The 27627-nt window shown below is 39.0% G+C and overlaps 2 protein-coding genes across 2 annotated transcripts; both read left to right on the top strand.

Annotated features, from left to right (window-relative positions):
- Positions 1-2796: 2796 nt before the first annotated feature.
- il11b (interleukin 11b) lies at positions 2797-13859 on the top strand. Its single transcript, XM_059349217.1, has 6 exons — positions 2797-2961; positions 6760-6868; positions 10906-11096; positions 12347-12442; positions 12538-12705; positions 13358-13859. The coding sequence occupies exons 1-6, from the start codon at positions 2797-2799 to the stop codon at positions 13526-13528; spliced, it is 900 nt and encodes a 299-aa protein (XP_059205200.1). The 3' UTR covers positions 13529-13859.
- Positions 13860-20005: 6146 nt separating this feature from the next.
- si:ch211-171h4.3 (serine/threonine-protein kinase SBK2) lies at positions 20006-27329 on the top strand. Its single transcript, XM_059349338.1, has 5 exons — positions 20006-20269; positions 23835-23979; positions 24068-24270; positions 24370-24531; positions 24742-27329. The coding sequence occupies exons 1-5, from the start codon at positions 20264-20266 to the stop codon at positions 25375-25377; spliced, it is 1152 nt and encodes a 383-aa protein (XP_059205321.1). The 5' UTR covers positions 20006-20263; the 3' UTR covers positions 25378-27329.
- The last annotated feature ends 298 nt before the right edge of the window (positions 27330-27627 follow it).

Genomic DNA, 27627 nt, shown 5'->3' with positions numbered 1-27627 from the left:
ACATATAATATGACAGAGGTGAACAGGACAGGAAGACAGAGACGAAAGAAAAGAAATACAGCAAAACATGAGGAGAGGAAAGGAGGGAAAAAAACAATGAAAAAAAAACTCGGCAGATCAAGAAAAACATAAAAATGTCTAGATATCAGCTCTAAAATTAAACTCTTATGAGCTATTTTTGTTGTTATCATTATATTTGTCCAAACAAATGTACCTTTAGTTGTACCAGGCATTAAAATGAACAAGAAATTGAAGAAAACAAGGTTGGTCTAATCATTTTTTCCATGATTATATATTATATTGTTGTCGCAGGGTTCTTCTATCAATCTCGTCAAAAATTAAAAAATCCAGGCTTAGTCGGAAAATTAAGAGTTTGTATTCTCCTCCTCACCAGGTGCAAACAGTGCCAATATGTACAAACCCAAAAACATAATAAATAAACAAATAAAATAAAGTAAATGAAGCAAAAATACTATATATACAAGTACCAAAGCAAACCTAAATGATTTGTTCTTCTTGTTGCAAGTGAAGTTTATTCATATTTTTGGCGTCAATTTTATTAAACAAGAGACAAAAGGAAAAAAAAAAAAGAAAAGTGAGGTGATGACATCAGGCTTCAGAGGGAGGTGGGAGGAAGGAGAGAGAGTTGCTCAATTTGGTATTTTCTCAATTCTTTTATCATATTTTATTCATGTTGACTTCATCAAAATGGTCCCAACAAACAAAGACATTTGAGGCTGTTTCATATGAGGGGGGTGAGAGGAGGGGGGGCAGCGTGGGCGTCGATGCTTGAATGGGCGACGGACGATGGCTGCTGATGACTCAGGTGATGTGTCATGCTGCTATGCTATAAAAGGGAACTTTTACATTTTGTCCACACACACACAAACACACACACGTACAGTACACACACTGGACTCAGAAGGAGGTTTGTTTACTACAGCGGCAGCAGAGAAGATGAAATGTAAGTTTGTTTATGATACTTTTAGAGGCTGAGTGGAGGTGTGTTTATGTGTGTGTGTGTGTGTGTGTGTGTGTGGAGGAAGGGGGGCTTCACTGCACGTGGTCTTTACTTTGACTTTGCATGAGTGAGTGTGAGAGAGTTTGTGTGTGAGACAATGAATGAATGAGTGAGTGGTGATATTTAAACTATTATAAAAGATTATGTTTCAGCCACAAATGTCACAAAGTGTTTCAATGTGATTAACTTTTTATTTAAACATCACAAACTGTTTGGTGTCACTCTGTGATTGGCTGGTCCTGTGTGTGTGTGTGTGTGTGTGTGTGTGTGTGTGTTTTGGGGGGTTTCCCTGAGTAGTTTGAACTCTTCAACAATAAGTGCCCAGCAGCAACAGACTTATTTTACTTGTATTTTTTTTTTTAAATGTACAGATTTTTTTATTCCAGCTTTGTTGCATTGATATCAATTACATTTTGTGATCATGTAAATATTAGAAAGATGTAAGTAATGCCTAATAGAGCAGTACAGAATATTTGTGACAGCAGGAATTTAAGCCTCTGACATGACATGCTCGACCAATCAGAGCTTTAACTGTTTACAGGCTGATTGGTGGTAAAAGTCTAGACTTACAGAAAGGTTCAAAAGCATAAAAATAATCACGTTATTCTGCTGTAATCATCCACAATCATCACAGCTCCACTTACACCAACGATTTGACGCTTTTACTTCTTTTTCTACCTGAGAAACCTTAAATTGAAAGGTTCATTAAGTCAAAGTGACAGGATTTTAATGTTGCATTAATGCCACTTCTACATATATACTGACTGAGGTTTTTTAATCTAAAAGTGGGCGCTCCTTTCCGTTGTTATTGGATCAACTGTAGATTAATTTATTATGATGATATTTATCTCTGACTCAAACCAGGACTTGACTCTGACCTTGATGCTTCTGTGCTTTACAGTTTCTCAGCTTTACATTCATAATAATCTTCTATCTAGTCTTGTAAGAGAGGCTGGAACATTTGCTGTCACTTTGTGACGCAGCTAAAGGAAGTGCTAATGGGAACTTATGGTAATTAAGATAAGAGATAAGATCAGGATTTCCTTTATTAGTCCCACAATGGAGACATTTCCGCTATTACAGCAGCAAGATAGAGAGGAGCTTTAATAAAAATAACAATAAATAGTTAACAAGCAGTTTAAACTAGAGATATAAAAAAAGATATCAGCAATTAAATAAGTAAAAAATATTTTTAAAAGTATTAACAATGTACAGTTTAAATAAGGAGACATTCAAAAAAATATTAACAATTTAAACAAAAGGAAAATAATATATATTATTGAGGAATAAAGGAGCAGTAAGTGATAAAAAAGGCTCAGATTCGGTGATTAGCGTCACCTCCTCAGTCCAAAGACATGCAGCTCAGGTTAAATTTGCGTCTATAATTGCCCATAGGAGTATATGGTTGACTGGCGAGTTCAGATAAGTGGTTAAGAATGGATCGATTGAGCTTCTAACATAAACCCTCCTGAATATTACCAAATATGATGAGTAGTGTGATGAGAGGGAGGATAACACAGGATGTTTTTGTATGTAAACACAGTTTTATGAATGAAAGTGAAGCTGTAATGGTGTGTGGTCTCAGGTGGGATTGTTATTGTGGCTCTCCCATTAAAAACACAACTAGTCGACGACTGACTAATTACTAAAAACCTGCTGAGTCAGTGAGTGTGTGTGTGTCTGAGAGGTGAGTCAGGTAGGCAGACGGTGATGTCATCATTGCACATCATCAGGGGCACTTAATGTAATGTAATTTGCACACTCACTGTATGAGGATGGATGATGGATCATCATCATCAGGAGTCGGAGTCAGAGCCGAGGACTGGTCGGCCCTGGTGGCCACATGTGGTACTGCAGCTGGAAAACTCAGCCACTTCCTGTCTGATGTCACACCGTCGGTCTGCCTGTCTGTCAGGTCTGATGATGCAGGAAGCTGCAACGTGTGAAGCTGCACAAAAACAGTTTACGTCATACTTTGGAAAGTCAAAAGGTCATTAAACAGACGCTGCATCACTAATAATGACCGTTTTCTGTCATTTTAGGTTCAGTGTCCAAATTCTAGTTTATTTTTCCAACACAAGGAACAGTTTATTGGGGGGGGGGGGGGGTTGCTTTATTTATTTATAGAAAGCTGCAATATTTAAGAGATGGCTTACCATTTACACAGCTGAAGAACTAAACAATTAGCCATTGTAGCTGGTGTAAAGCTCTGCATGACGGTGCATGCAGCAGACTGCAGTTCTTTGCAGCTGTAGTGTCATTTAAAACTGGTTATATCAAATTATATATAATCACTGCACTTGCTGACAAGCCAGAACATGAATATCTGATATGAGGATTCACAGATGTCTCCTCTTTTGCTCTTGGCTGGATGAATTTAAATAAATACACCTGGTGTTTTCCCAAACTGACACTTTTACCTTATTAAGTTACGAAGGTAAAACATGTTAGATATCAAGTTGTGTTTCACTCTTTTAGCTCCATTTGTTTCCACCAACTCCTAGGGGAAATATTTGGCTCTTTAGCCTCTTAATGCTGGACATGATCTTGTATTTTGTTTGTTTGATGAACCAAACCATTAAAGTTGCGAGACGTTAAAACTAAAAGGGCACGAAAAAGCTTCATAGAGCTGAGGGAAACTGCTGAGAGTTGGGTGTTAATTTGCCATTCGTCTTGAACAAATGACAACAAAACAAAAGGCAGCAGAGTTGAGGAAGTAGTTAAACATAAAGCAAAGTTATACCAGCCTGGTCTCTTAAAAGGAACTCTCCCTGATTATATTTATCTTAACACTACCAAAAGTCTCCCTGATGAGACTCCCCCCCCCCCCCCCCCATTATGTACCATATAACCCAATGAAATGTCAAGAGAGTATGATGATAGAATTAATCAATTTGGAAAAATATATTTACGAATATTCCATCTGCTATATGATTCACAATACTGAAGGCAATTGGGATTTTTTTGTAATTTCATTGAAAAAAAATAGATTCAAATGACGATTATTAGATTTTTTTTTGCAAGGATCTCTACCCAAAAAAAAATTAAGGTCTGTAGAATACAATTTATAGGCTGGGACGTCTCTGCAGCAGCACAATATTTAACTGATTGAAACACATATCTAAATATTGCACCTCGCACTAGTATATGTAGATAACGTAGGTTACATTGTAACCTTGGTTCTCTGAGTGAAGAGACAATCTTTCTGGCTACTCGTCCGCTCGTAGATATGATTGATCAAACTATCAATCATTGCACGCCGACACACTCCGGTGCTTTATAGTATCTGTGGGGCGGGACCAGGCCAGCCAGTGTGTCCTAAAGAGATAACCACGTAGTCAGACAAGCTGTGCGGTGTCATTCCCCCTACGTATGAAATATGTAACGGAATGGAGACATTGTCCCGAGACGATAGAAAACATTTTAACTGTGCAGCCCTATGTGAGCTTGGGGTAAATATATAGAAAAAGCATGAAATGACAATCAAAATTCAGAGATACAGAGTCATTTAGTGATCCCCTCGTTACCACAGAGATATTCTGTGAAAGTAAAACGTTACACTTTTGGTTTGCCAGTTCCTTAAAAGTGAACGGTTTTGTGGTTTGCTGGTTGGTTTCTGAGGAAGTTGGCATGTGGGGGCACTTCCTGCCAGACGCCATCACATCATTCAGAAGTTCATGAGAAGTTCTTCAGGGTAAAAAAAAACAGTTCTGGCCGAGGAAATGAGGCGTTCACACTGTGTCAGAGAGTGAAAAACACAGGAAACTCCAGCGTTTCTGCAGACTGACACAAAGTGGAACGGAAACTGTGGAAGTGTGTGAGCCGCTGCATGCGTGTGTTGATGTTGCGTGTGTGCGTGCGCTGACGAAATGACCTGCTAAACACTTCAAACGACGGCCGCTTCACTCTGCTTCTTAAGCACTTCTGTAGTGAGCTGTAGTGCTGTCACAGCTGTTTGCTCTGCCAGATACATGACTGGACGCTGCACTGCCGGAGGATGTTTTCCCACTTTGACAGAGACTTTTTGCTGATGCCTTCTTCAGTAATTTTCCAATAGTCTTATAAAGCTAATCCAAATTCTCTTGTTTGTGCTGACTGACAATGACCTGACCTGACCTGTTGTTGAAATTGTGCAATATTTAATGGAGTGTTTTGGTGGGAAGCTGTTTTTTTTATGCTTGAGCTGTTAGCGAACATCTGTTTGTTGTCATTTAGGCTCTAATGGGATTATTTTGGTTCCCTGTTTAAACATTGCTCTTTTTTGAAGGCTGAAATCATGTTGTTGGTGCAGTTGTTCATGTTATCAGGCAGAATTCAGCAGAAGTGAAAAGGCTCATTTCCAGATGTTTGGGAGCTGTCAAACAGACTAGACTGTGTCTGACTCAGAGACACATATGATAGATTTGTAATTTTCTCACTTTGGGAGGCAAGATTGTGCAATGATCCAAGTCTTGGAAAAAGATATCCAGACATTAATGTTTTTTTAGTGCATGAAAGATTATTTCACAGCTGTTCATGTTTCCTGTTTCCCTGCTCAGCTGCCATGTGACTCTCAACAGGAGTAAACAAGTAAAAAAAACAAGGAACAAGGAACAAGGAAGTAATGACAGAGAAAAGTAATAACGTAATATATGATAATTAATTAATTGATTAATTCTCATGGGGTTTGCCCATTATATGCAACCAGACTGGCGAAAAGATTTGCTCCCATTCATTTAATATTGAGATGTGATAAGTTCACTGTACAAAGCATGTTGGGATACCTGGTGACCAAACTGAACAAATGGGTGACTTCAAGCAAATTGGTTGCTTACAGTGAGCACACAGTGTAAGGCCCCGGGTCAGCATGTCAGACAGGACAACAGGTTCAACCAGACGTATAATCATTGGTGGATTCTAGAGATGTAGTGAGGCCACCAACAGACCCAACTGAAGGGAACTAATCAGATGTTGTTAATAATAATAAATTGCATTCAAAGGCACCTTTATTAGCAGTAATATGTGGTTTTAAGGTACAATATGCCAGTTTAACCCTTTATCAGGCGAATAACTATATTTGGTCACTTCAGTGGATATCAAACCGGGTCCCCATGTCTCTCTGTTTGGTCGTAGAACCACATGGATTTCTTCCAGCTAATCAGGCTACATCACAGACGGTGACACCATGACATGTGACCAATCAGTACAAGAAAAAAAGTCGCAGAAGAGATTTAAAGTGGCAAATCTATGTGAAAAAAGTCACAGATTTATGAGAGAAAAGTGAAAAAACAACAACTTTTCCTTTTTCTCAAAATATTACCTTCCTCCCCCGGGTCCGTATGTTTTTTTTACACATTCCACAGTCCACATTTCTGGCTGTATGTAATATCCTCCAATATTCTCTAGGGTTGAAATTTGAGTGTCCTATTAAGGGTTAAACAGACGGGTTTTGAAGAGTGAGAGAGTCGATGTGCTGGAGGTCTGGGGGGAGGGAGGCTCCTGAAGGCTGCTGGTTGGTGGAGGTTTGTTTGTTTGTTTGTTTGTTTGTTTGTTTCAACCCGGCTGAGCTACTGTAACACACTCTGTGCTGGTGTAAACCATGAGCTCCTTGCATGCCTACAGCTCGTCCAAAACGTGGATGGCTCATTTTAAACAGGAACCTGCAAACATGATCACATCACACCCATTCTGTCCTCCTCCACTGGCTCCTGGTCCGTTTTAGAATTAATTTAAGAACATTTGTTTTTGAATTGTTAAAGGGGTTTATAGCTCCTGGAGGTCTGCTGATCAGCTGCATCTTGTCGCCCCAAAGACCAGGTTCAAAACCAGAAACCGTGGTCCCCACCCCAGAGTCTGTGCAGCACTTTGGTAACCTTCTTGTTGTTAAAATGTGCTACATAGATAAAGTGGATTGGACAATTTTAAAATGCAGAAGTTGGATGGTAAAGTGTGATGATTCTTCAGTATGCAGGTTGTGTATGCATGTGAAAGTCACCATCCTTTACGTAGCTTCATGTTCATCTATTAACTGTCAGCATATTTATATCATACCTTACGTTGTTAATGGCAGAAACTCAAAATATGTCTCATAGTTGTAAAGGGGAACAGTTCCAGCTCCAGCTGGTTGGATGGTTGTTAGTTGTGAAATCAGTGATTTCCGCTGCATTAAAATAACTTTAACAGCCAGAAGGAACAGCCTTACTGTGCAATGAATTAAGTTAGTGCCAGTGATTATAACTGAAAAGCCAGTAAGTGTCCTACAGAAGAGAGTTTCTGACTGCTGACATGAGATCTGCATTGAGTTTAGGAAGGATTAGAGGGCAAATGCACCAAGCTGTTCTCAATTCTTAACGAAGAGACAATCTCTGACAAACTCTGATCAACTCAGGACAGTTGTGACATTTGGCTGAAATAAACTGGGAAAAAGGGAAAATACAGCAAGTACCAAAGACATTCATCATATAAAACACATAAAATCTGAGCTGAAAGTTCAGATTTTGCTGCTAAAGAGATCCTTACTGAGACATTTTATTTATTTAATTAATGTCCTCTGGGTTTGATACAAATCAAACTATTTTTGGTGGATGATAGTCTCAAGTATCCTGTTAAATATCTTGAAAATAGGTTTTCCTTTAAACTTAGAATGCAGTTTCTTTGCTTAGTGATGCAATTTTTAGGAGACTTATTTGCTTTTACAAAACAGAATAAATCTTGAGACTTTAATTTTTCACTAAACAGATAAAGCTGCAAATTAACTTAATATTTTGTAACAGAATTTTTGGAGGGAAAAAGTGTCTCTTCCCCCACTCTGACCTTTGACCGTAAGGTTTCTGCACTTAGTGTCTGAATGATAGTAAAAGTGTTTAGGCACTCATGACAGAGTGGATGTTTTCCCTGTAAAGAGTGCAGCCTGAGGCGTCTGCAGGGTGACGTCACCACATAGATTAATGTGAGTCAGAGCAGCTCCCCTCTCCTTTTCCAACAGGAGGCCCGGAGCACGCAGGGGAAAAAACCCACAGCATACCTCTCATTCCTTCACCGTGATCTAACAATAACCAACAGTTCATTTCTTTGTTGCCCAGGGTTATGGGATTTCTAAAGTTGCATAAATCAGCGGATAGATTTACAGACGTGAGCTATCATGATTAAAGTGTAGTTTCCTTGAAGGAGATCGTCCCAGATTAAGACGGCTTAACGGACAAAGAGAGAGCAAACCACAGAGGACTTGTGGGAATTTTTTTTCATTGTCAGAGAGGTGACAGTTTGCTGATTCTTTTCCAAGCATTTATTAAACACAGGGGGAGATATTCAGACATGGAGGTTCATTCATTCACGACAGATTACAGCAGAAAAATCACTGCTCGATAATCAACAAAACAGGATGCTAGTGACCAAAAAAAAGGACCCACACATTGCACGAAAAGACTGTGTTTTTTAAATTTCAGAAACTTTATAATTAAAGCTGCACCCATCAAATATTTCCAGCTCTTCTCATTAAATGTTTCTGCACTAATGAACAGCAAATGCACTCAGATTGTTCAGATAACCCATGTAATTAAGAGCTGCAGCTCATTACAAACATTTTGATGTGTTTTTTTTACGCATTACAGGAGGAAGTGAGGTGGTAGTCTTGTTTTTTTGTTTTTGTTTTTGTTTTTAAGCCTAAAAACTTTTTTACCAAACTTTAACAACATGGTTTTGGTGCCAAACTTTAACCAAACTGATTTAAATGTATTGTTGTTGTAACATGTTTGCAGCATGTTTAAATCGGCAGTTAAATAGCTTAAAATATAATCAACAATGGGTTAAAAGCTGCTGCTCTCAGTGATAAACACGTGTAGAACTATCACTGCAGGGCCACAGCTTTCGGGTCATTGTTCTGGATTTACAGCCCACAACTTCTGCTTCGTTAAACTCATCAGCAGCAGACGGAAACAAACAGCAGACGGACACAGTTAGCTAAACCTAACAAAGTAGTTTTGGTGCTTAAACCTAATCAAAATACCATCAAGTTATCCATACAGCCACATAGGTCATTTGTTCCGACCCTTAAATATGACTCACTACAGTGTCAAAATAAAAGCCCCTACCACTGGCTAAACATAAATGTAGGTTGCCGTTTTAAACATGAGTTTAACATTGTGAAACAGTCTCAGTTTGGTCAGGTTTAGGCAACAAAACAATTCAGTGAAGTTTGGGGATAAAAGTACATGGTTAGGTGTAGGAAAAGATAGTGAAAAAGTAATATAATTATGTAGGTGATGTAAAGTGTGTCAAATATGTGATGTAACCTTCAGGCTATGCACACAAGTTAAGTTATGTAATTTCAAATAAGTTGTGTAAAATGTGTTGAAATTTTGGACACGAGCACCAGTGGCCTGGTTGAAAGTCCTGCCAAGCCCAAGTGGACTTTATCGTTCTTTATACTATGTATTCCTTATTCATATAACCTCTAGAAGACTACAACTAACTACAAATGTAAATCTGGGTATTTTTAGGCTGCTGTATGCTATTTTTGGTGGCTGGGAACAGTCTGAAAAATCCCATTAAATGTCTCAAAATACAATTCCCTTTGGAACGTCTTTAACAATGCAGTTTTGTTGTATAGTAGCAGCATTTTTAAGAGACAGAGTTTGTTTTTTACGTAAAAGCAAAAACCGCAGGAAAAACAGCAACTGGTGGAGACCAAAAAAGGAGCTAAAAACAGAGTTACTATTGGAGTTAGATTGATAATGTGGTAATAATCTGAATATATACCCACACATCCATTCACCTCTGGACGTCCTGAACAGAGATGATGTACCAATATTACTCCATCAAACATGTTGAGTCATTTTGGGGCAGATTTTGGGTCCCATTTGTCCCGACCTGACAAATGAAAGGGGCATCCCCCATTCGAGGCTGATCTGAACTGATTATCTTTCTAGATGATCTTGTATCTTGAGGGTTCTACAGTCAAAAAACCCCCCACACTGACAGTATCAAAGTCAGCCTGATTTTGAATCCTAATTATCAAACATGTTTCCCATAACGCTGACGTTTGTTTTGCTGAGACGATTATTTGCAGAACCGCAAGACGTTTCTCTTTTATCGTTTACCCGAAATGCAAATTGTGAGTCTGCAGAAATCTGTTTCCGACAATCACACTTGCATGTGTTCAGTAAATCAAAGCCTGACCTATTTTGGTCTGCAAATCTCTAAACTGCTGCTAATGCATTCTCAAAATAAAACATTTAAATAGATGCAAATTAACCTTTGGACCCTCTTCATGCAAATAAAGTGTTTTGCTTGTTTGTTTTGGGTTATTATTATGCAAGGCAAGTTCTTTCATATTGCACATTGCAGCAACAAGACAATTCAAAGTGCTGAACATTAAAAGCATCAAGACAAAATGCAGTAGCAACACATTATAAAAGGACATTTATATACAAACAATGTGGTCATTTAAGGAGCAGGAAAACGGCAATAGAAACAAGCTAAAATAGAATAAAACATGTATAAAAAGAAGAGTTCCAGTGCTACTCAGACGAATGCCTAAAATTCTGAAAATACAGCTGTCTCCGGATTAATCTTTTGTGACATATGCATGTTTTGTAAATTTAGCTTGGAAATGAAAATGTTTCCCTGCAGCTCTGTGGTTGAGTTGCTCCACTCTCCACCTGTTCAGACCGGAGCTGTGGGTGCAGCTGAAAACACAGTGAGCAACTCCTGCTGAATGTTGTTTTGTTGCGTCATTCTCTTTGAAATAATGTAGTGCAAGATGAGGGACTTGCCAAGTTTCTTTTTAATGTGACAGATCACAGACTGACTGATACAGACAGTGTATTCTGTCTCATTATTACCGTTATTGTGTCCCTACATAACCAGAGAAATATTCTGTCTATCCTGTGAAGATTCTCTAACAGTATTTTTTCTTCTTGTCATTTCAGTGATTCATGACTTCACCCCGTGTCTTGTTCACCTGCTGCTATTGGCCGAGTTGTTTGTCCATTCATCGTCTCGTCCCACCAACCATTCCCCTCTCTGCAGCCTCTTTAAATCCATGATCAGTCAGGTGGACAGCTTGGCAAGCTTAGCCAAAAAACTCCATGACTTGGTAAGAACTGACTGTACTGCCTGAACTTGTTCTATGAATATTTAAACCTGTTATCTTAAAAAAATGTGCTGTTTGTGGATGTTACACCAATTTGGGCGGTTTAAAGGTTCCCATCAGGTTGAAAAACTCCTTTTAGTAACTTTAATGTGACCATCTAATTATGTATTTGTCTGTATATTCAGTCAGTCAGAGGACGAGCTGAAGCAACTTCCATATAGAAGAATATATTTTAGAAAGACAAAGATAAAGAGACAGACTGGTCTCACCTAAAAAACATATATATATACAATATAGGTCGTTTGTACAGGCAGCAAATTAAGACTTATATTTACATTTTAGACTATCTTCTGCCGTGACTTGTGATTCACTTTTTTAAAAAATGTAACTTACGCTTTTTTACGTAACTTCTGTGGTTCACGTTACCCTCATAACCACCTGTCAATCAAAGGTAGCCACACCCCCAAATCATACCCTGCTTTATCATTTATTTTCTTCTAAATGGGACCCTTTTTACACATATATTATTTAGATTGTCTTGAAGACTTGAAACTAGCGACTGAGATGATAATGTTGCCACGCGTTTTTTTTCTGGGGTAATAAATCGGGTGAGAAGTCGTCTCATTTTTCATTGAGATAGATAGGACCGGAGTGCTTTTGGTGACTTTGTGGTTCACGTCACTCTCGTAACTACTGGCATTTACATAATTTATTTTCTGTTTAAACTGTCTTTTATAACATCTAACCAGGAAGTTTTTTTCCATAAACCTAGGTCAATGGTTCTATAACCTAAAATCACAAAAACTGCAGCTTTTTTTATTTGCAACCGCCAACCCGGCATGTATGTATAATGATTGCCGATTTTGACAAACGCTCCTAATGTGTCGTTAGGTTGGAGATCTTGTTGGAAATATGCTTGTAAAGCCTCAAATTTTATCTGCAAACCTTCGTCTAAATATGACAAATAAGGCTTAATATTAGTGTCACTGACTCCTAAAAACACTCTGACTGCTGCGGTCTGAGAATTGCAGGATACATAGTTAAATAGGGTGGTGAAAGGTGGAGAAAACAGGGCTTGCACAGCCAACACAGAGGGCCAAACTGTTTGAATCAAACAATTAACGGTCGTTTAGGTTGGAGATCTTGTTGTAAAAGCACTATTTAGTGTTGTCTGTCTGTGTTTAAAATCCCTGTTATTGGAATTGTTGTTGTTGTTGTAAAAGCAGTCTAAATTCTCATCATGTTCCCAACAGTCGGATGAAGAACTGGTAACCTTCGAGGCGATGGACAACCGACTGGCCGGTCTTCCTCATATCGAACACACAGCGACACATTTCCACTCATTGAAGGTAAAGTTTCTGGAATTAAAGAATTCATTTCTCCACAACACTCTGTTAAGGATGAGAACTTATATTCCCTCTCTGTCTAATTAACGTCTCCACAGATGAACGAGTCGCTCTCTCAGCTGTCTGTGTACACTCAGTCCTTCAGGCTGCACCTAGACTGGTTGAAAACAGCCAAAGAAAACGTCAGTCTGTCCTCCCAGTCAGCAGGGGGCGCCAGCTCTCACCTCCTGCAGCTGTCCAACATCCTCAACACCTCGCTTCAACAGGTGAGAAGACCAGCACGGCTTGGATATTATAATTATACCTCTAAATAAAAAAGAAAACATGCAAAAAAGTGCACTCAGAAGTGTGCAGATCAATGCATAACATAGCTCTGATTGTCCTGAATTCTGTTCACAAAACATTTAAAAGTTTTTTACTTCTTGTTTTGCTAACAAACCTGATAAAGCATGAATTCTGACTTTTCATACACAAACATCATGTTTTAGATATAGTATAGATGTAGTCGTGCTGTACTGGCAGTCAGACAGACACAGTTAAGTTGGAAAAGGTGGTGAAATTTACTGAGCTGTGTGCACCTTTGGAAGATATTATTTATCCAGACAAGACGGCGTTTCTCGAACTCAAATTACCTGAGGGCCGCTGGAGGCAGTATCAAAATGACCAAAAAAATACACAGAATTACCAAAAAAGACAAAATGACCAAAAAAAGACACAAAATGACACAAAATGACCAAAAAAGACACAAAATGACCCATGATATAAATAAAGACATATTAAGTTTGAAGTGTTTTAACTGAACTCTGGAGTGCTAATTCCTGTTGTCCCTGTTGTTCATTTTAATGGAAATGAATGAGTTTTGATTTGTCATAATGCTAAGCTGCTTCCTAACGTTCTACTGTCTGTTTCTGTCTGCAGATCAGTGAAGAGGTTCCTCAGTCAGCGTCTCCCTCTCTGCCCGTCGTCTCCACAGCCTTCGACGTGCTGCAGTTCTCCGTTGAGATCTCTCAGCAGCTAAAAGTGTTTTCTGACTGGTCGAAGAGAGTTTTGGCGAGTCTCCAGAGACTCTCCCACTGCCCTCGGCGTTAAGCCTTCAGCACGAGACGTCTTCTCATAAAAACCACTCAACTTATATATCAACCTTTTACCCAGTAAGGACTTTTGGAACCGGCAACGTCTGTCGGTCCAGACTGAAATATCTCAACAACTCTTGAATGTATTGCCGTGAAGTTTGGTGCAGATATTCACGGTGCCTGGTGGAGGCACTTCAACGACTCTGGTGTGACTTTTTATGTAGCAACAAGCAGGTTGAAGAGTTCACCTATCTGGAGAAAAATCTCAACATGTACTGGATGGATTAGCATAAAATTTGCAGAAGATCAATTGTACAACTTCTACTGTAGCGCCACAGAGAGGTTCACATTTCGGGTCAAATATCTCAACAGCTGTTTGCCTTGAAATGTGGGAACTTGGGAACTAAAAACTTGGTATTTCACCTGGACAGGCAGGCTTTTGCAGGATGTTGTAGAAGACTGGACTAAGTAGCAAAGATTGAACGAGTAGAAAGAATAGTTTTATTTCTAAAGCTTGGAAAATCAGGCAAACTAGCTGAATAATACATGCATAAAATATGAGATCAGTTCATGTGATGCATGTATGCAAGTATGCAATCCCTTTTGGGCATGCATTCTCAGTTTTTGTTTTGTTTTTGTTTGTTGGATATAATTTAGTCCACCTAAATGTCGGTATATTTTAGCACTATTTGGTTATACATATTTTGTAGTAAAAAGTTATGAAACTCTGTAGGAATGTCAAGTCAGGGTTGTAGTCGTGCAGTGGTGCAAGGAGCAAAAAAAATCTTTTAAAAAAGTGTATCTTCATAATTCAAAGATCACAAAAACATTTTTAGATCATCTCTCTTTGAAGTTACAGTGAGGGGTGAGTTCTCCTGCAGGTTTATACCTGGAGTAAAGGCAAAGATCAGCTTAATAAACACAATTTTTAGGTCACAGTTTTGCAAGTTTATCTAAAAATGGAACGCAAGGCATCACCCCCTAAGGTGAAATACCAAGTTTTTGCAGTCCCATGAAATTTTGTGCTGATTTAAATTGGTACAATACTTTGGTTTATGCCCAAAATGTCTGCAAAGCTAGGCACATTTCCATCAGTATTAGATTTGTGTTAGCTAAGCAGATGTTGAACTATGATGGTGATCATGCTGAACATCAGTATGTTGTTATTTATTGCATCAAACGTTAGAACAGAAAGTTTCAGGACTCACACTGAGACGCATCGATTCAGCAGGAAAACAGAATGTAGATTATTTGCATGTTGTTAAGGAAATATGTACACGTCTCATTTTAAATGTAGCCTTTTTAAAATGTACCCTATTAATGCACTGTGCAGAGGCAAGCACGCCAGCGTTGCCAGACGATAAACTATCGAACGAGAAGCTTAAAATGATCACGTTTTGAAGAAAAAAAGTCATAGCCATGAAACAAAATGGTACAAATTTGTGACAAATGACGTTTTTCTTTTAAGTTGACATAGTCATGATGCATGCAAAGAAGAAGAAATCGTTCAATCTGACTATATTTATAATAGTAATCGACCAAAATGCCTCCTTATAGAGCTGAAACCAATCAGAGCAATGAAACGTGTGATGTATCGCTGCATGAAACAAGTGAGTCGGTCTCTTTTCAAGCAGGATAAACATGGTGCCTGGGTGACCAATACAATCAATTTAAAGCTAAAAAGGCACTCAAATAAGTTTGTGAAAACGTTTGAGCAGAGAAATAAGCAACACAGAAACAAAATTTTGATTCATATTTGATCATCGCTGCCAAGTTTGACAGCTTGATCTGAGTTTCGTGAATCAGTAATCCTATCAAACCGTAGAATGTCCAGATGAATCTGCCCGAGCAAATAAAACATGAGCTCAGCAGATTTAACAGATTTCCAGCTAAGTTAAGGTCATAAACTATTTTTTTCTGTCCTGATCACGTGTGGAAATGTATAAAAAAGAGACAGCTCAGACTAAAACCATCTTCTGATTATAAGCATCACAAAATGATCAAATTATCATGCATTATGGCACTTATTCATCACTAATTGTACAGACGAAAATTTATCAAATCCGTTTTATTTTTACTTCCGTCTGGCAACGCTGGCGCCGACCTGTGACCTTTGCCCCCATTTGTTTACATCGCAGTGCCTCTTCAGTGTCGATCTTGTCAGAGAGCTCAACCAACAACATGTTGTGCAGCAATTAATATTTTTCTACTGTTGTTTTTGTTTTTTTAACCTATTTAGGATTCTATTTATGAGCTTTTTATATTATAGTGTGAGATGCAGGCATCTCGTTTTTCTAAAGGTTATCTAATATGTAATATTTAATAATAATATTAATAATAATAATAATGTATTGTCATACTGTAGTGCCTTTTTATAATATTATTTATACATTTTGTATGTTTTGTTGTTGTAAGTTTTACATGAAGTCGTTAATAAAGTTTTACACTTGAAACAAACAACTGACTCCTTCATTCACTTCACACTGAATTAATGATCTCATCCCAAATGGAAATTATTTGTTGAACTGAACTTCAGAGGCCAAAAACCTCTATTTTATTTGACATTTTAATCTTATATAGTAGGAGTTTTTCTTTATTTTTTTTCCTGTTTTAAGTCCTCAGATATAAATTGAAATAGATTTCTTGCAACAGGCATTTAAAATGACTCATTTGAGGGTTTTTTCAAAGCAGACTTTCACTTCGACAGCGATAAGAGCAACAACAACAAACATGATGGAGGCAGGTCACCTCAGTATATTGGCCTCATCACTGTCCAGTAGAGGTGCAGAACATCTCAGACGCACCAGGGGAGAAACCGGGCGGATGGACGCCCCCGTCGGCCGTATGAGTCGGGCGTGGCTGCTGGTGGACACCTCGTCTCCACGCTGCCGGCGCTACGCCGCTTAGAGTGACGTCACGGACAGTCAAAACCGATCTGAGTGTTTGGAGGTTCAGACTGAGACGCATCTGTCCAAATGCGATCTGAAACTACCTCCTGAAGGTGGTTTCGATCCGGTTCGCAAAAATCGGATTTCATGTGATTTGTGACTGTTCAGACTTCAAAAGAGCCATCCAGTTCCAATCTGGATGGGCTAAAAATCTGATTTTGGCTGGCAGTCTGAACGCGGCCTAAATGTCTTGTGTTTTTTTTTTTTAAAAAGGCCTGTTAGAAGCACATGTTTTTTATGTTTGTTTTTGATGGTGTCTTGACTTCATACTTGCTTGTGTTGTATTAACTCTCATTTGAACGTCACATTGGATAAAAGCGTCTGCTAAATGACATTGTAGAATTGTAAATCATGCTGCAACTAGATTTTTTTTTAAATAAAGAAAGCATACATTTAAACCTTTCTTTAAACGGCATTGCTCTAAACCTACATTTAACTGAATTATGTTGCACTAAAACTCTAATTTGAAATGTTTAAAAATCCAGTCCTGACTTACACTTCAAGAGGTTTAACTTTAAAATAATGGTAAGATAAAGAGTGACACATAAAAGTTACATTATTTACTATGCAAGTTAATGTGGGTCATAATAAACTAACTGCCATACATGGGTTCATTAGATAATAAAAGTTCAATTGAAACTTATGAAAATAGAGACCGACAGCTTTAATGGTAGCCTTCCTACTAATTATTTAAAATAAAAATCCTAACCTCACATTACTTTGGTTAGTGCAAAACAACCTCATTAATTGTATTTAAGTGTCCTTAAATAAAGTGCTGCTTTTGCACCCTTTTTTCATGTTTTTTTTCATGTTTCATTTAAAGCACTTTGAGTTGTCTTTTTGCTGAAGGTGTTATATTAATAAACTTGACTTGCCTGAGTGTGCAAACATGTTTTTGGGCAAAAATACAATTCCAACACATACAAAGAATCCTTAAGAAATAAATGTATGATTAATTCACTTTAACTTGGGTTTAAATGGTTTTGTTTTTTAAGAACAATCTGGAAATCACATCACATAAAGTTTAGTACCAAATTAGGGCTTTAACGGAAATAACAGACTTGTTAAATAAAGTGTTTCTGGCTCTTTCTGCCTGCACAGCAGCTCTGACTCTCAGTATTAATAAAACTTCCACATGTGCAGCTGCACATCAAACACTAGTAAATTACTGAGGTTAAAAGCGTCCACAAAGGGCCCAGTGACACACGGGGGAATCCACAGACCGCCGCTGCTCAGCTGCAAACTGTACGAGGGACCTGAAGTAACTCGGTGACTTGCATAATGTCAGTGTGTCGACATGTGGACACGGACACATGAGCTCACACAGAGCTTTCGCTGTAACCAACGCCGGCCTCCAGGGAAAGTCTCAGTGATCCTGCAGTTGTACGGACTGCGGTCACAGCAGCAGCTGAGAGCTTGATCTACAAACCACAGGGGTCTGGGTGTGAGGGGAAAATTCTGTGCCTGGAAATAGAGAGACGAGGAGGAGGAGGAGGAGGAGGAGGAGGGAGAGAGAGACGTGTTTTGTATGCAGAGAGAGAAAGTGACAGGTGATAATTTGTTGACTGACACATCAACAGCTAAATATTGTCTGGATGTCACAAGAGGATAGAGAGAGAACTGAACACATATTTTCTCATGCTCTGGATGAAGCATTTTATGTTTCCGTCCATTGTAGCTTACAGTCAAACTGCAGCTCAGTGGGTTCAAACACAACGAGAAGACAGAAGGGAAAAGAACCATTTGTTTTCTCCAAATTACTATTCAACTTTCCCCCAGATTTTTGTACTTTTTGCAATTATTCTCCACCTCAGTATTTGACGTCAGTGTCTGTAATATGCAATAGAACCACTTTCACGCATTAACCTTTTGAATGGTCTTTCACTTCCTTCATTCGTTTACATTCAACTGACTAATGGGAGCAAATGAAGGAAGTCAGGAGATGTTGAAAGACAGTGACAAGAGAGTTGTGTTGGGAGGAGGTCCGGGTCAATGGATGAGTCGACAAAACGTATTCACTTTTACTTTGAAAAGTAAAAGTCATTCATAGATAGCCCACGTAAGGCTAATCCAGCACCTACCAAGATGATGTTGCATTATTCCTGCAAAGATAATCATATGAGCGCTTTTCCTGGTCTGCATGCTGCATGATTCGACTGTTATCAAGCCGTTGAACCGGCGTCATCACACCATTGGTTTTAGTTTGACACGTTTGTATCTTACACCTAGCACAATGAGATGCAACAGTCTGGGCTATTTCCAGAACGACACAGTTGTCATTTTCATACCTAAGTTGTGTAAGTAAGAAATGCACTTGCAGCCAAGTACCCATGAGGATGTCCGACTTAAAATAAGGTGCTATAAATAACATTGTTGGTGCATAAACATCTTGAGGCAGCAGAAAGCGATTGACCAACAAAAGAACGGTCTAAAGTCATAGTAAGATGTGCTTACAGATGCAGGTTTATAATGTGTGTACTCTGATTGTTACACACAGAAAAACTCAGAAGCACTCCTCAGTCAAACAGGTTATTGGTGCATTTGTGTAAGATAGTCCGCTCGCTTCTCGAATTTGCAGAATTTACCATTTGATAAACAATGTGCAAGATGCACCAAAGGAATAAACATCTGATCGGTTTAATTCATGTTACGCCCAAACCGTTGCCATTTTGCTCCTCTGCAACTCTGGCCAATTTTCTGCACTGTTTAACTAGAAAAGAGAGTTGGATACGGCCTATTAATAAACATTTTTACAATTTTATTATATAAAATGAATAAATGTCATAGTAGTCGTGCACAGGTCAGGTGTTGGTCCCAAGGATGTTTTATACATAAATATATATAAACAAGCTCTATTTTGATATATATTATATATATATATATGTATATATATATACATATATACATATATATATGCTCTATTTTTTACAGTTTGGCACCTATTTTTTGCAGTCTGGCACCTTATTTACAGTCAAAGTACAAAAATATTTCCAATCGTGAATTTATCTATTTTCTTTAAGAATTCAGTGGGACACCTGGAACCCTGTCGTTGGCTAGATTTGGCCCCCAAGCCTTAAGTTGAGTATCTCTGCCCTGAATGCACCATGCGCTTTAGACCATGTGCTATAAATCGCCCGTACTGCACAGTCCATGCAAACACTTTAATGTACAATATTCACACCAGATAGATGTCCTCCCGCTCATGGACTAAAACTCAAGAGAAGGAAAGATTACAAGAGCGTACACACACACACACACACAAACACACACACACACAATCATGCACAAAAGCAAAGTCAGTCAAAAGTCTCCCTCTGCAGAGCAAACACAGAGATAGGAAGGAAGAAGTTAATGTACAAATGAGGGATGGAAAGTAGGAAGAACACACACTCTCCCTCTCTATCTCTCTCTCTCTCTCACACACTCACACACACACACACACACACACACACACACACACACACATGCATGCATGACTCTCCAGGATCCAGAGGGAGGACGGGGGGAGGAGTGGAGGTGAGGACAGATCAGTCTGGGATAAAAGTTGCAGCAGCGGCAGCAGACATGAAATCCTGCAACGAGCTCGTCTGACCGTTTGTTGAGTTTCTCCGCTGAATGAAAACTAAAACTTTCTCTGCAGCAGACACACTTTTTTTTTTTTTAACCCAAGGTGGGAAAGACGTGCAGCAGATGAGGATCTGTGGAGGATTTCCAGACAGGTGCACCTGCTAAATGAAGAAAATTTACGTTGAAGAGATTTCTTTCTGAAGATCGACGGTGCTGAACTGAACCACAGCTGCAGAATGACAGTAAGTTAAAGCTGCACACGAGGGAATCATTCATAGATTAAAGGGTCAGTGCACTCAATTATTACAACAAAGTGCACGCTTTAGCATTTATGTCTAGCTGTATAACAACGCTGATAGTTTCGGTGATTTAGATTCGGAGAAATCCGTACTCTGCATTCACCCGAATACAGTGAAGGTGAAGGGAATTTAATGCTCGCAGCACTGAGCAACTTCATTGTTTCCACAGGAATAACTTTCTAATCATATTCTTTATAGAGAAATCAATAAAAACAAAACTATCTGCATGAGATTCCATGAGGGAAATAATAAATACATTTGCATGAACTGACCCTTTAAGTTCTTTAAGAGTTAATTATCAGAATTTAAATGGCATTTTTATGGAGTATAATTATGTCACGAGCAGGTAAAGAGCAAAAAATTTACATATATTTATTTTCGCTTTAATAAACATTTTAAAGGGAATCATCATCAAGGTCAAGGATATTGGCATTTTACTTGAAGTGCATTGTGGATATTGCATATGTATGTGTTTATTTATGTTTATTATTCATGATTATGATAATTAGTCCATGAAGGGCTTGTGTTGCCTTATAATGTGTTTAATCTAATAGAAGTTAAATATTGTTAAATTGTAAAAAATTTGCAACACTTTTATAGAACATTTTAGGCCAATTACAATAATTTTTTTAGTGGAGAGTTTTTTTAATTAGTTATTTTTTTTACTGTAAGCTTCTCAAACTCAAAATTAAACATCAAGATGTTTTCCTATAGGCAGTAAGATGCTGAATAAGCGACATGTTGAGGCTTCGATTTCTCATTTGTCAAACTGTATTCTGCAGGAACACATTTACTAATTATTGTGCACAAATATGAAGTCAAATATATGGTTATAAATGTTGCTTTTGCATTATTGACATATAGATAATGTTTAATAATCCTGAAATTAAAATTTGAGATATATTTTGTAAAATGCATGAGGAGTAAAAGGAAACCAGCCAGGTTCCTTTGAAGTCTAAATATGTGTTTAATATTTGTAAACTGTAATATTTCATGCTGATGATCTTGTTTTTCGTCACACTGGGGCTTGTGGTTCAAAGAGATCCACTTTCATGTAGAGGGCATCGCTAGGACATAACACAAACACACAAGGTGTCACTGCTGTGTGTGTGTGTGTGTGTGTCTGTGTGTGTGTGTGTGTGTGTGTGTGTGTGCGTGTGCGTGTGTGTGTGTTATGTAACGCGGCGTCCCGCTGTGAAGCTGTCAGAGTTGTTCTGCGCTGGCTCAAACCGCCGTCACCTCCTCTGACACTCGTCTGAACCCGTCAGATATGCAGCTCGCTCTTCACTCCTGATCCTCCACCACTGATTACTGAATGCCTGCCCGAAAATATCACTTATTACATATTCACATTGCTCAAATTAAGTTATGTATTCTAAATACTTTGGATTATTTTTTGGAATACCGTCTAATACTGTATTTCCATACAAAAAACAAATCCCTGAAAGTTAGTTGCACATATTGTTGCAAAAAAAAAGAAGAAAATGCATGCTTCATATTAACTTTTAGAGCAAATAATGCAAAAACAAACTAAAAGGGCACTCCAGCAAGGCCATTTCTCTCAATGCAAAAGTGAAAAATAATTTGTGATTTAAATCTGCTCAAAAATCTGTTATTGGGTTCGTCCTTCGCGCGTGCTGCACACTTTCACAAAGTTAAATGAAAATCAGGACAGTTTTTCTTTAATAAAAAAACCAAAACATCACATCCTTGATAAACCATTGAAGCAATCTATTTTTAAAGACAGTAACTTTCTTCAGAATAGCACCAATTACAGCTGGAACTGGAACAGAATACAGTGAAACTGTTGCATATTTTGAATCTTAAATTCAGGGTTTTAAAATATATTTTAGTGGATTTAATCCGATCTGTGTTTTGATTGAATGTATAATCTTTCATTTTCAAGTACCAAGTCACAAACTCGTACTTTATGTCCTGTTTGATTTAATCTGATGGAATTAATTTTGATACATCAAAAACGTTTAAAGAAATATAACTATACTCACATAAAGAAAAGATAAAAAGATAAGTGCCATCGTACAAAATGTCACTATTTTGTTCACAACACAATAAAAAAACACTACAAACTTAAAAAATAATTGTCATGAAAGAAGCAGTTTTTAGCTGAGGGGACAAACTGTGCAGACCGAATGTACAGGAAAGTTATAATTAGCCTCAGACAGACGTGAATAGTTCAGTAATTAGACAGACACACTATCAGTGTATTTACACATGCTGATGAACCATATGGCATCACTCTATATAAAGCTGCAACATATTTTGGAAACTTCTCTTTGTTAGCATCCATAAAGGAGCCATTTAACTGATTTTTTGGCATTTCATCTGCAGATTAAGGGAATCTCTTGCAGCTGTTGCATTGTGATGCAATTTAAATTCATGAATGATACTTTTTTACATTTCCAGTTGCGCGCCCTTGTGTTTGTGTTTGTTTTGTTGTGGGTGAAGCCTCCTCTGGGATTCACAGTATCCGTGTCCGGCACATTCGCGGCTCGGCGTCGTGCTCTAATGAGCTGTAATGAGGCGCTCTGCCGGGCCCCGAGGGTGCCAGCTGCGGTGGAAACATGGACGTTCCACCAGACAAAACAAAGATCAGTGTGTCTGTGTGTGAAGGGATTTCAGGAGGCTATTAACAGACATGTTTATACCCGCGGATCAGCGTGTTGCCAGCCATGCCATGACGACAATCATCACACCAGCGCTCCTGTTGCACTGCAAAGAGCTGCAGAGAAAGAAGCATTTTAGCCTCTCAGATGTTGTTTATTCATGCTCAATGTAGACTTGATGTAGTTCTCATTAAAACAGTTATGCTATTATTTTCTTTTGCATGAAGAACTACAAGGTGTCACTTGATGCGACACAAGAAGAAAATTAAAACTGTATTTTTATGGTGAGTTTGGAGGATAAGTTAAGAGGTTTTTCTCCTAAATATCACTTATCCAGAAGTGATAAAAACACTGCACACAGACATAACCGATCTTGGGAATGTTCACAATTACAAGATCATCACAGGCTCTTTAAGTTAACCCATAAAAAATTGCACTTGACTGCACTGTGGCACTTGTACAGGAGGTCTATTTTTATACTTTGCATTAAAAAAGAATGGATTGTTTTTCATTTAAGTCGTACCGCGGAAGACCGCAAATATCTTCTTGTTGTCCAATGAATCAATCTAATATCGGGTTGTGAACTATGAACGTGAACTAATTTGAATCAGTGTGAAATGAACTGAAGTTCTTGTGAAGAGTGAACTTGCCGTCTGTATCACCTGCCAGACAGCAGCAGAGTGACTGATGCTCTGTAGATGAGAGAAGTGATGATCTGGTCAGTTTTAATCCTCTCCTGCAGAGCTCTCTTGTCTCTTGTGCACAGTGCACGAACCAAGCAAGTTTGTAATGTTCCAAGTCAGGATGCTTTCTCTTCTCTCTCTCTCAGAACTCTGCAGTGTCAGGAATCAATCTTATCCTCGCTCTCTTTGTTCTGTGTCCAGGCTGCCACTAAGCTCCTGGATGAGATGTGCCACCTGTCGGCTCAGTCTCTGACAGCGATGGACACAGCCGACCACTTCAACATCCTGAAGCTCCTGGGCGAAGGCTCGTATGGTAAAGTCATGCTGGCCGTGCACAAGAAGAGAGGTGAGGAGCTGAAACTAATGTTGGTAAGCCTCGACCCCAGCCAATGAAAGAGAAGCCAACATCGATATCTTTCCCTCGTATCCTCCAGGAACTCCGATGGCTCTGAAGTTCTTCCCGCGTGAGTCTACGTCTCTTTTCTCTTTCCTGAGGGAGTATAACCTCTCGCTGTCGTTCTGCACCCACCCCTCTCTGACCAGAGCCATGGGCATCGCCTACTCCACGCCCTCACACTACGTCTTCGCTCAGCAGGCGAGCCTCTTCGGCGATCTCTACGACGTCATCCTGCCCGAGGTATACCTCAACAGAGCTGTTACGTGTTGCATGAATAGCACAACACATACTGGATATTCAGCCGCTCACACATCCTCCACCCATCTGTTTTTTCTGCAGGTTGGTATGGAGGAGGACTGCTGCCAGCGGGTGGTGTCCCAGCTGTGTGGCGCTCTCTCCCACCTGCACTCTCTCGGTTTCGTCCACAGAGACCTCAAACCGGAAAACGTCTTCCTGTGCGACTCGGCCTGCCGTTGGGTCAAACTAGGAGACTTCGGCATGGTCAGTATAAAACAAACATTATAAAGTACTGGATGCTGATTTTATTTCCCCCAGAAGGTTGATGGAAAGTCTTGGATTGGCTTACCCTGATATTCTTACCCTAACCTTAACAAATCTTAGTCCTCATGCAAAAAGCAGACCGAACCGGGTTTTCTGCTCCAATATTTATAAGTGTATAAAAGTGATAAATGAGTGAATATTCTCCACCAGGTGAAGGCCAAGGGCACCAGGGTCCCGGAGGTCTGGTACAGCTCTCCTTACTGCACCCCCGAGGCCGAGATCGCTCGCGGAAACGAGGACAGCTGGAGCAGCATTAATGACGGGAAGGACGGCATAAAGGGCGATGAGGAGAAGAAAAAGAAGCAGCAGAGAGTTTGGGTGTCTGTGGAGCCCAGCACAGACAGCTGGGCGCTGGGCATCCTGACCTACGCCATGCTCACCGGCAGCCACCCCTGGGCCGAGACCGTTGCCGACTGCCGCGCGTACCTGAAGTACCGGGAGTGGTTCGACAGGTCAGAAGGCCCCGACGACGAGCTGGACGTGTGGGCGGAGCCGCGGGGCCAGGAAGAAGACATCGATTTAATCGGGGCAGATCTCGGAAAGAAAGACTGCCCTCCTGTGGCGCCCCAGTTTGCGTGTTTCACCCCGCTGGCCCGCTGCTTCTTCCGGGCGCTGCTGGACCCGAGGCCCCGGCTTAGAGGGCGACCAGACGTTTCTCTGAATTACCTCGGAGGGGAGTGGGTGATGGAGAAGGAGAGAGTGAGGCTGGACGAGGAGAGGAAGAAGAGCGGAGGGAAGGGAGCGATCAGGAACATGAAAGAGATGGAGGGGAGAGGAGAGAGATGAGGAGGCCGAATAATGAAGCAACTACTCCTCAACAGAACCCATCAGGTATCTGTCTGAGAAACATTTGGCCTCATTCAACGTGTAGTCAACGGACAAAAAGACTTTTTTGTGATGCAACAATCTCAGAGTTAGAGTTGAAGACTATATCTATAAGGGGATTGTTTCACAAGAAGTCAGTTGATCTACATAAACGAAGCAACAAAAGAAAAGGCTAAATTATCATCAGGCGATAACCGATGGGTTCCTGATCCACTGAAACGTGATTGGTCAATACGACTTTGACTACAAAGGGAAACCAGAACATTTCTGAGACCACAATACGCCTTCAGATGTCTGTTTAGAGAGATTATCTTTGACTCGACAATATGTCTTTGTCAAGTATGTGAGACGTTTATGTTTAATCTCTAAAACCTGCTTATGTTGTTTTTAGTTTATTGTAGTAGCAAATATATTTTATTGTGCCTCAAAAAGACAGTATCACATTTCATCATCGTCATTTCAAGTTAGAAAAATCTGAATCTGTTACAGGTATGTTTTCACTGGTTTATAATCGTTCAAATCAAAATATAATCAAAAGCCAAGAAATTGGAAAAATGTTTTTAACAGTACAACAAACATTTGTTAAAAAAAGACTGTGAGCGTCTACACTGATATTTCTGGTATGAAAGGACGCCGTGTTTGTCAGGAATGTGTGACGTTTTGGTTTAATATATTAAACCTGACTTGTGTTGTTTTTAATTTTTTTGTTTAGCAAACATATTTTATTGTGCGTGCCTCCAAAAAGACTTTATGGTCATAAACACTGTAAAGTCATTTCAAGATATAAAATCAGAATCTGTTACTGGTATTTTTTCACTGGTTTTGTTACATCTTAAATCAGTTAAATCCAAATATAGTCAAAAGCGACAAAATTGGAAAAATGTCTAATGTTTTAAGAAGACATTTGTTTAAAAAGACAGTGAGCGTCTACACTAATATTTACGGTATGAAAGGACGCTGGTCTATGTGTCTGTCAAGGTTTAATCTATTAAACTCAACTTGTGCTGTATTTAGTTTAATGTCTAGTAATAATATATAAGATATTGTCATAAGCTACAATCACTGTAGAGTGTACAGTAGATAAACACAAACATTCTCTGGTTCAAGCTTCTCAAATATGAGAATTTGCTGCTTTTTTAAAGTTTTTTTTTGTTGTTGTTTAAGTTCTCAGAATCTGTTACAGGTAGATTTTTTCATTTTAGGTGGTTAATCGAGGTATCAAAAAAATAACCAAAAAGTCTGTGAGCCTCTACTCTAAGTTTTACGGTATGGAATGATGCTGATCTTTGGTGATCGGCATTTGTTTTTGGCAGTTAATTACTACATTTTACAGTATGTTTTTTTTAATTAGTTAAAACCATATGCAGCATACCTAACTGCTTCTTAAATATCCGATTTAAAATGACTTGTAAAAACAGTGTAACAGCTGCAGTCCTTGGGATTACAGGCTTCAGTAGAGCTGTAACGATATCAAGTCCGTGTAAAAGATACCGTCTTTAGCGCACTGCAACTATATTTGGGTTTCGAGTGTTTTCATCATAGTAGGCAATGAACTGTATATAGACTGAGGTAGTGGCCCGGTCTTTACATCCATAAACAGCGCTTTGACCCAGTAAATATCAACCTGTTCAAAGGCACTTTTTGTATGCTTCATATATTTTAGTAGCACTTTTGTAGCACTGTAAATGTAGTTGGCAGCTAGAAACTTAGCATTAGCACCCATCCAGTCACTTTGTACGTGACTAAAAACAACATATTCTTACTTTGTATGGTACTTTTATTACATTTAATGTATAACATAATAATAAAAATACTATAATACTGAGTGTTATTGACATAATGTATGTTTATTAAGTGTACTACAGACATTTGAAGTCTATAAAATATCTAAATGCAATAAAATGATTGTTTTTGTAAAAGGCTATTTTGTGGACAATTAATCATCGTCGTGGTTTTACTGCACATCATAAAGACTCACATCTGCCACTGTTCTGCAAACAAACTGATTTTTCAAACTTGATTTTTACAATGTTGACCTTAAACATCATGACCTGGCGAGCTTGTCTCTCAATAATGTCCTCGTAAGGTTATACACCAATGCAAATAGTTTGCACACACACAAGCACGTAGTGAGGACCATCTGGAGAGCTTCCCCAGATGTTTTCAAAAATAGATGCAGTGTTGTAAATCTGACACTACAACCTTTCAGCA

Source organism: Centropristis striata, chromosome 14 (genome assembly GCF_030273125.1).
Source record: "Centropristis striata isolate RG_2023a ecotype Rhode Island chromosome 14, C.striata_1.0, whole genome shotgun sequence".
NCBI classification, from domain to species: domain Eukaryota; kingdom Metazoa; phylum Chordata; class Actinopteri; order Perciformes; family Serranidae; genus Centropristis; species Centropristis striata.
Note: the sequence above shows the minus strand (reverse complement) of the source record. Positions and strands in the feature narration are given on the sequence as shown.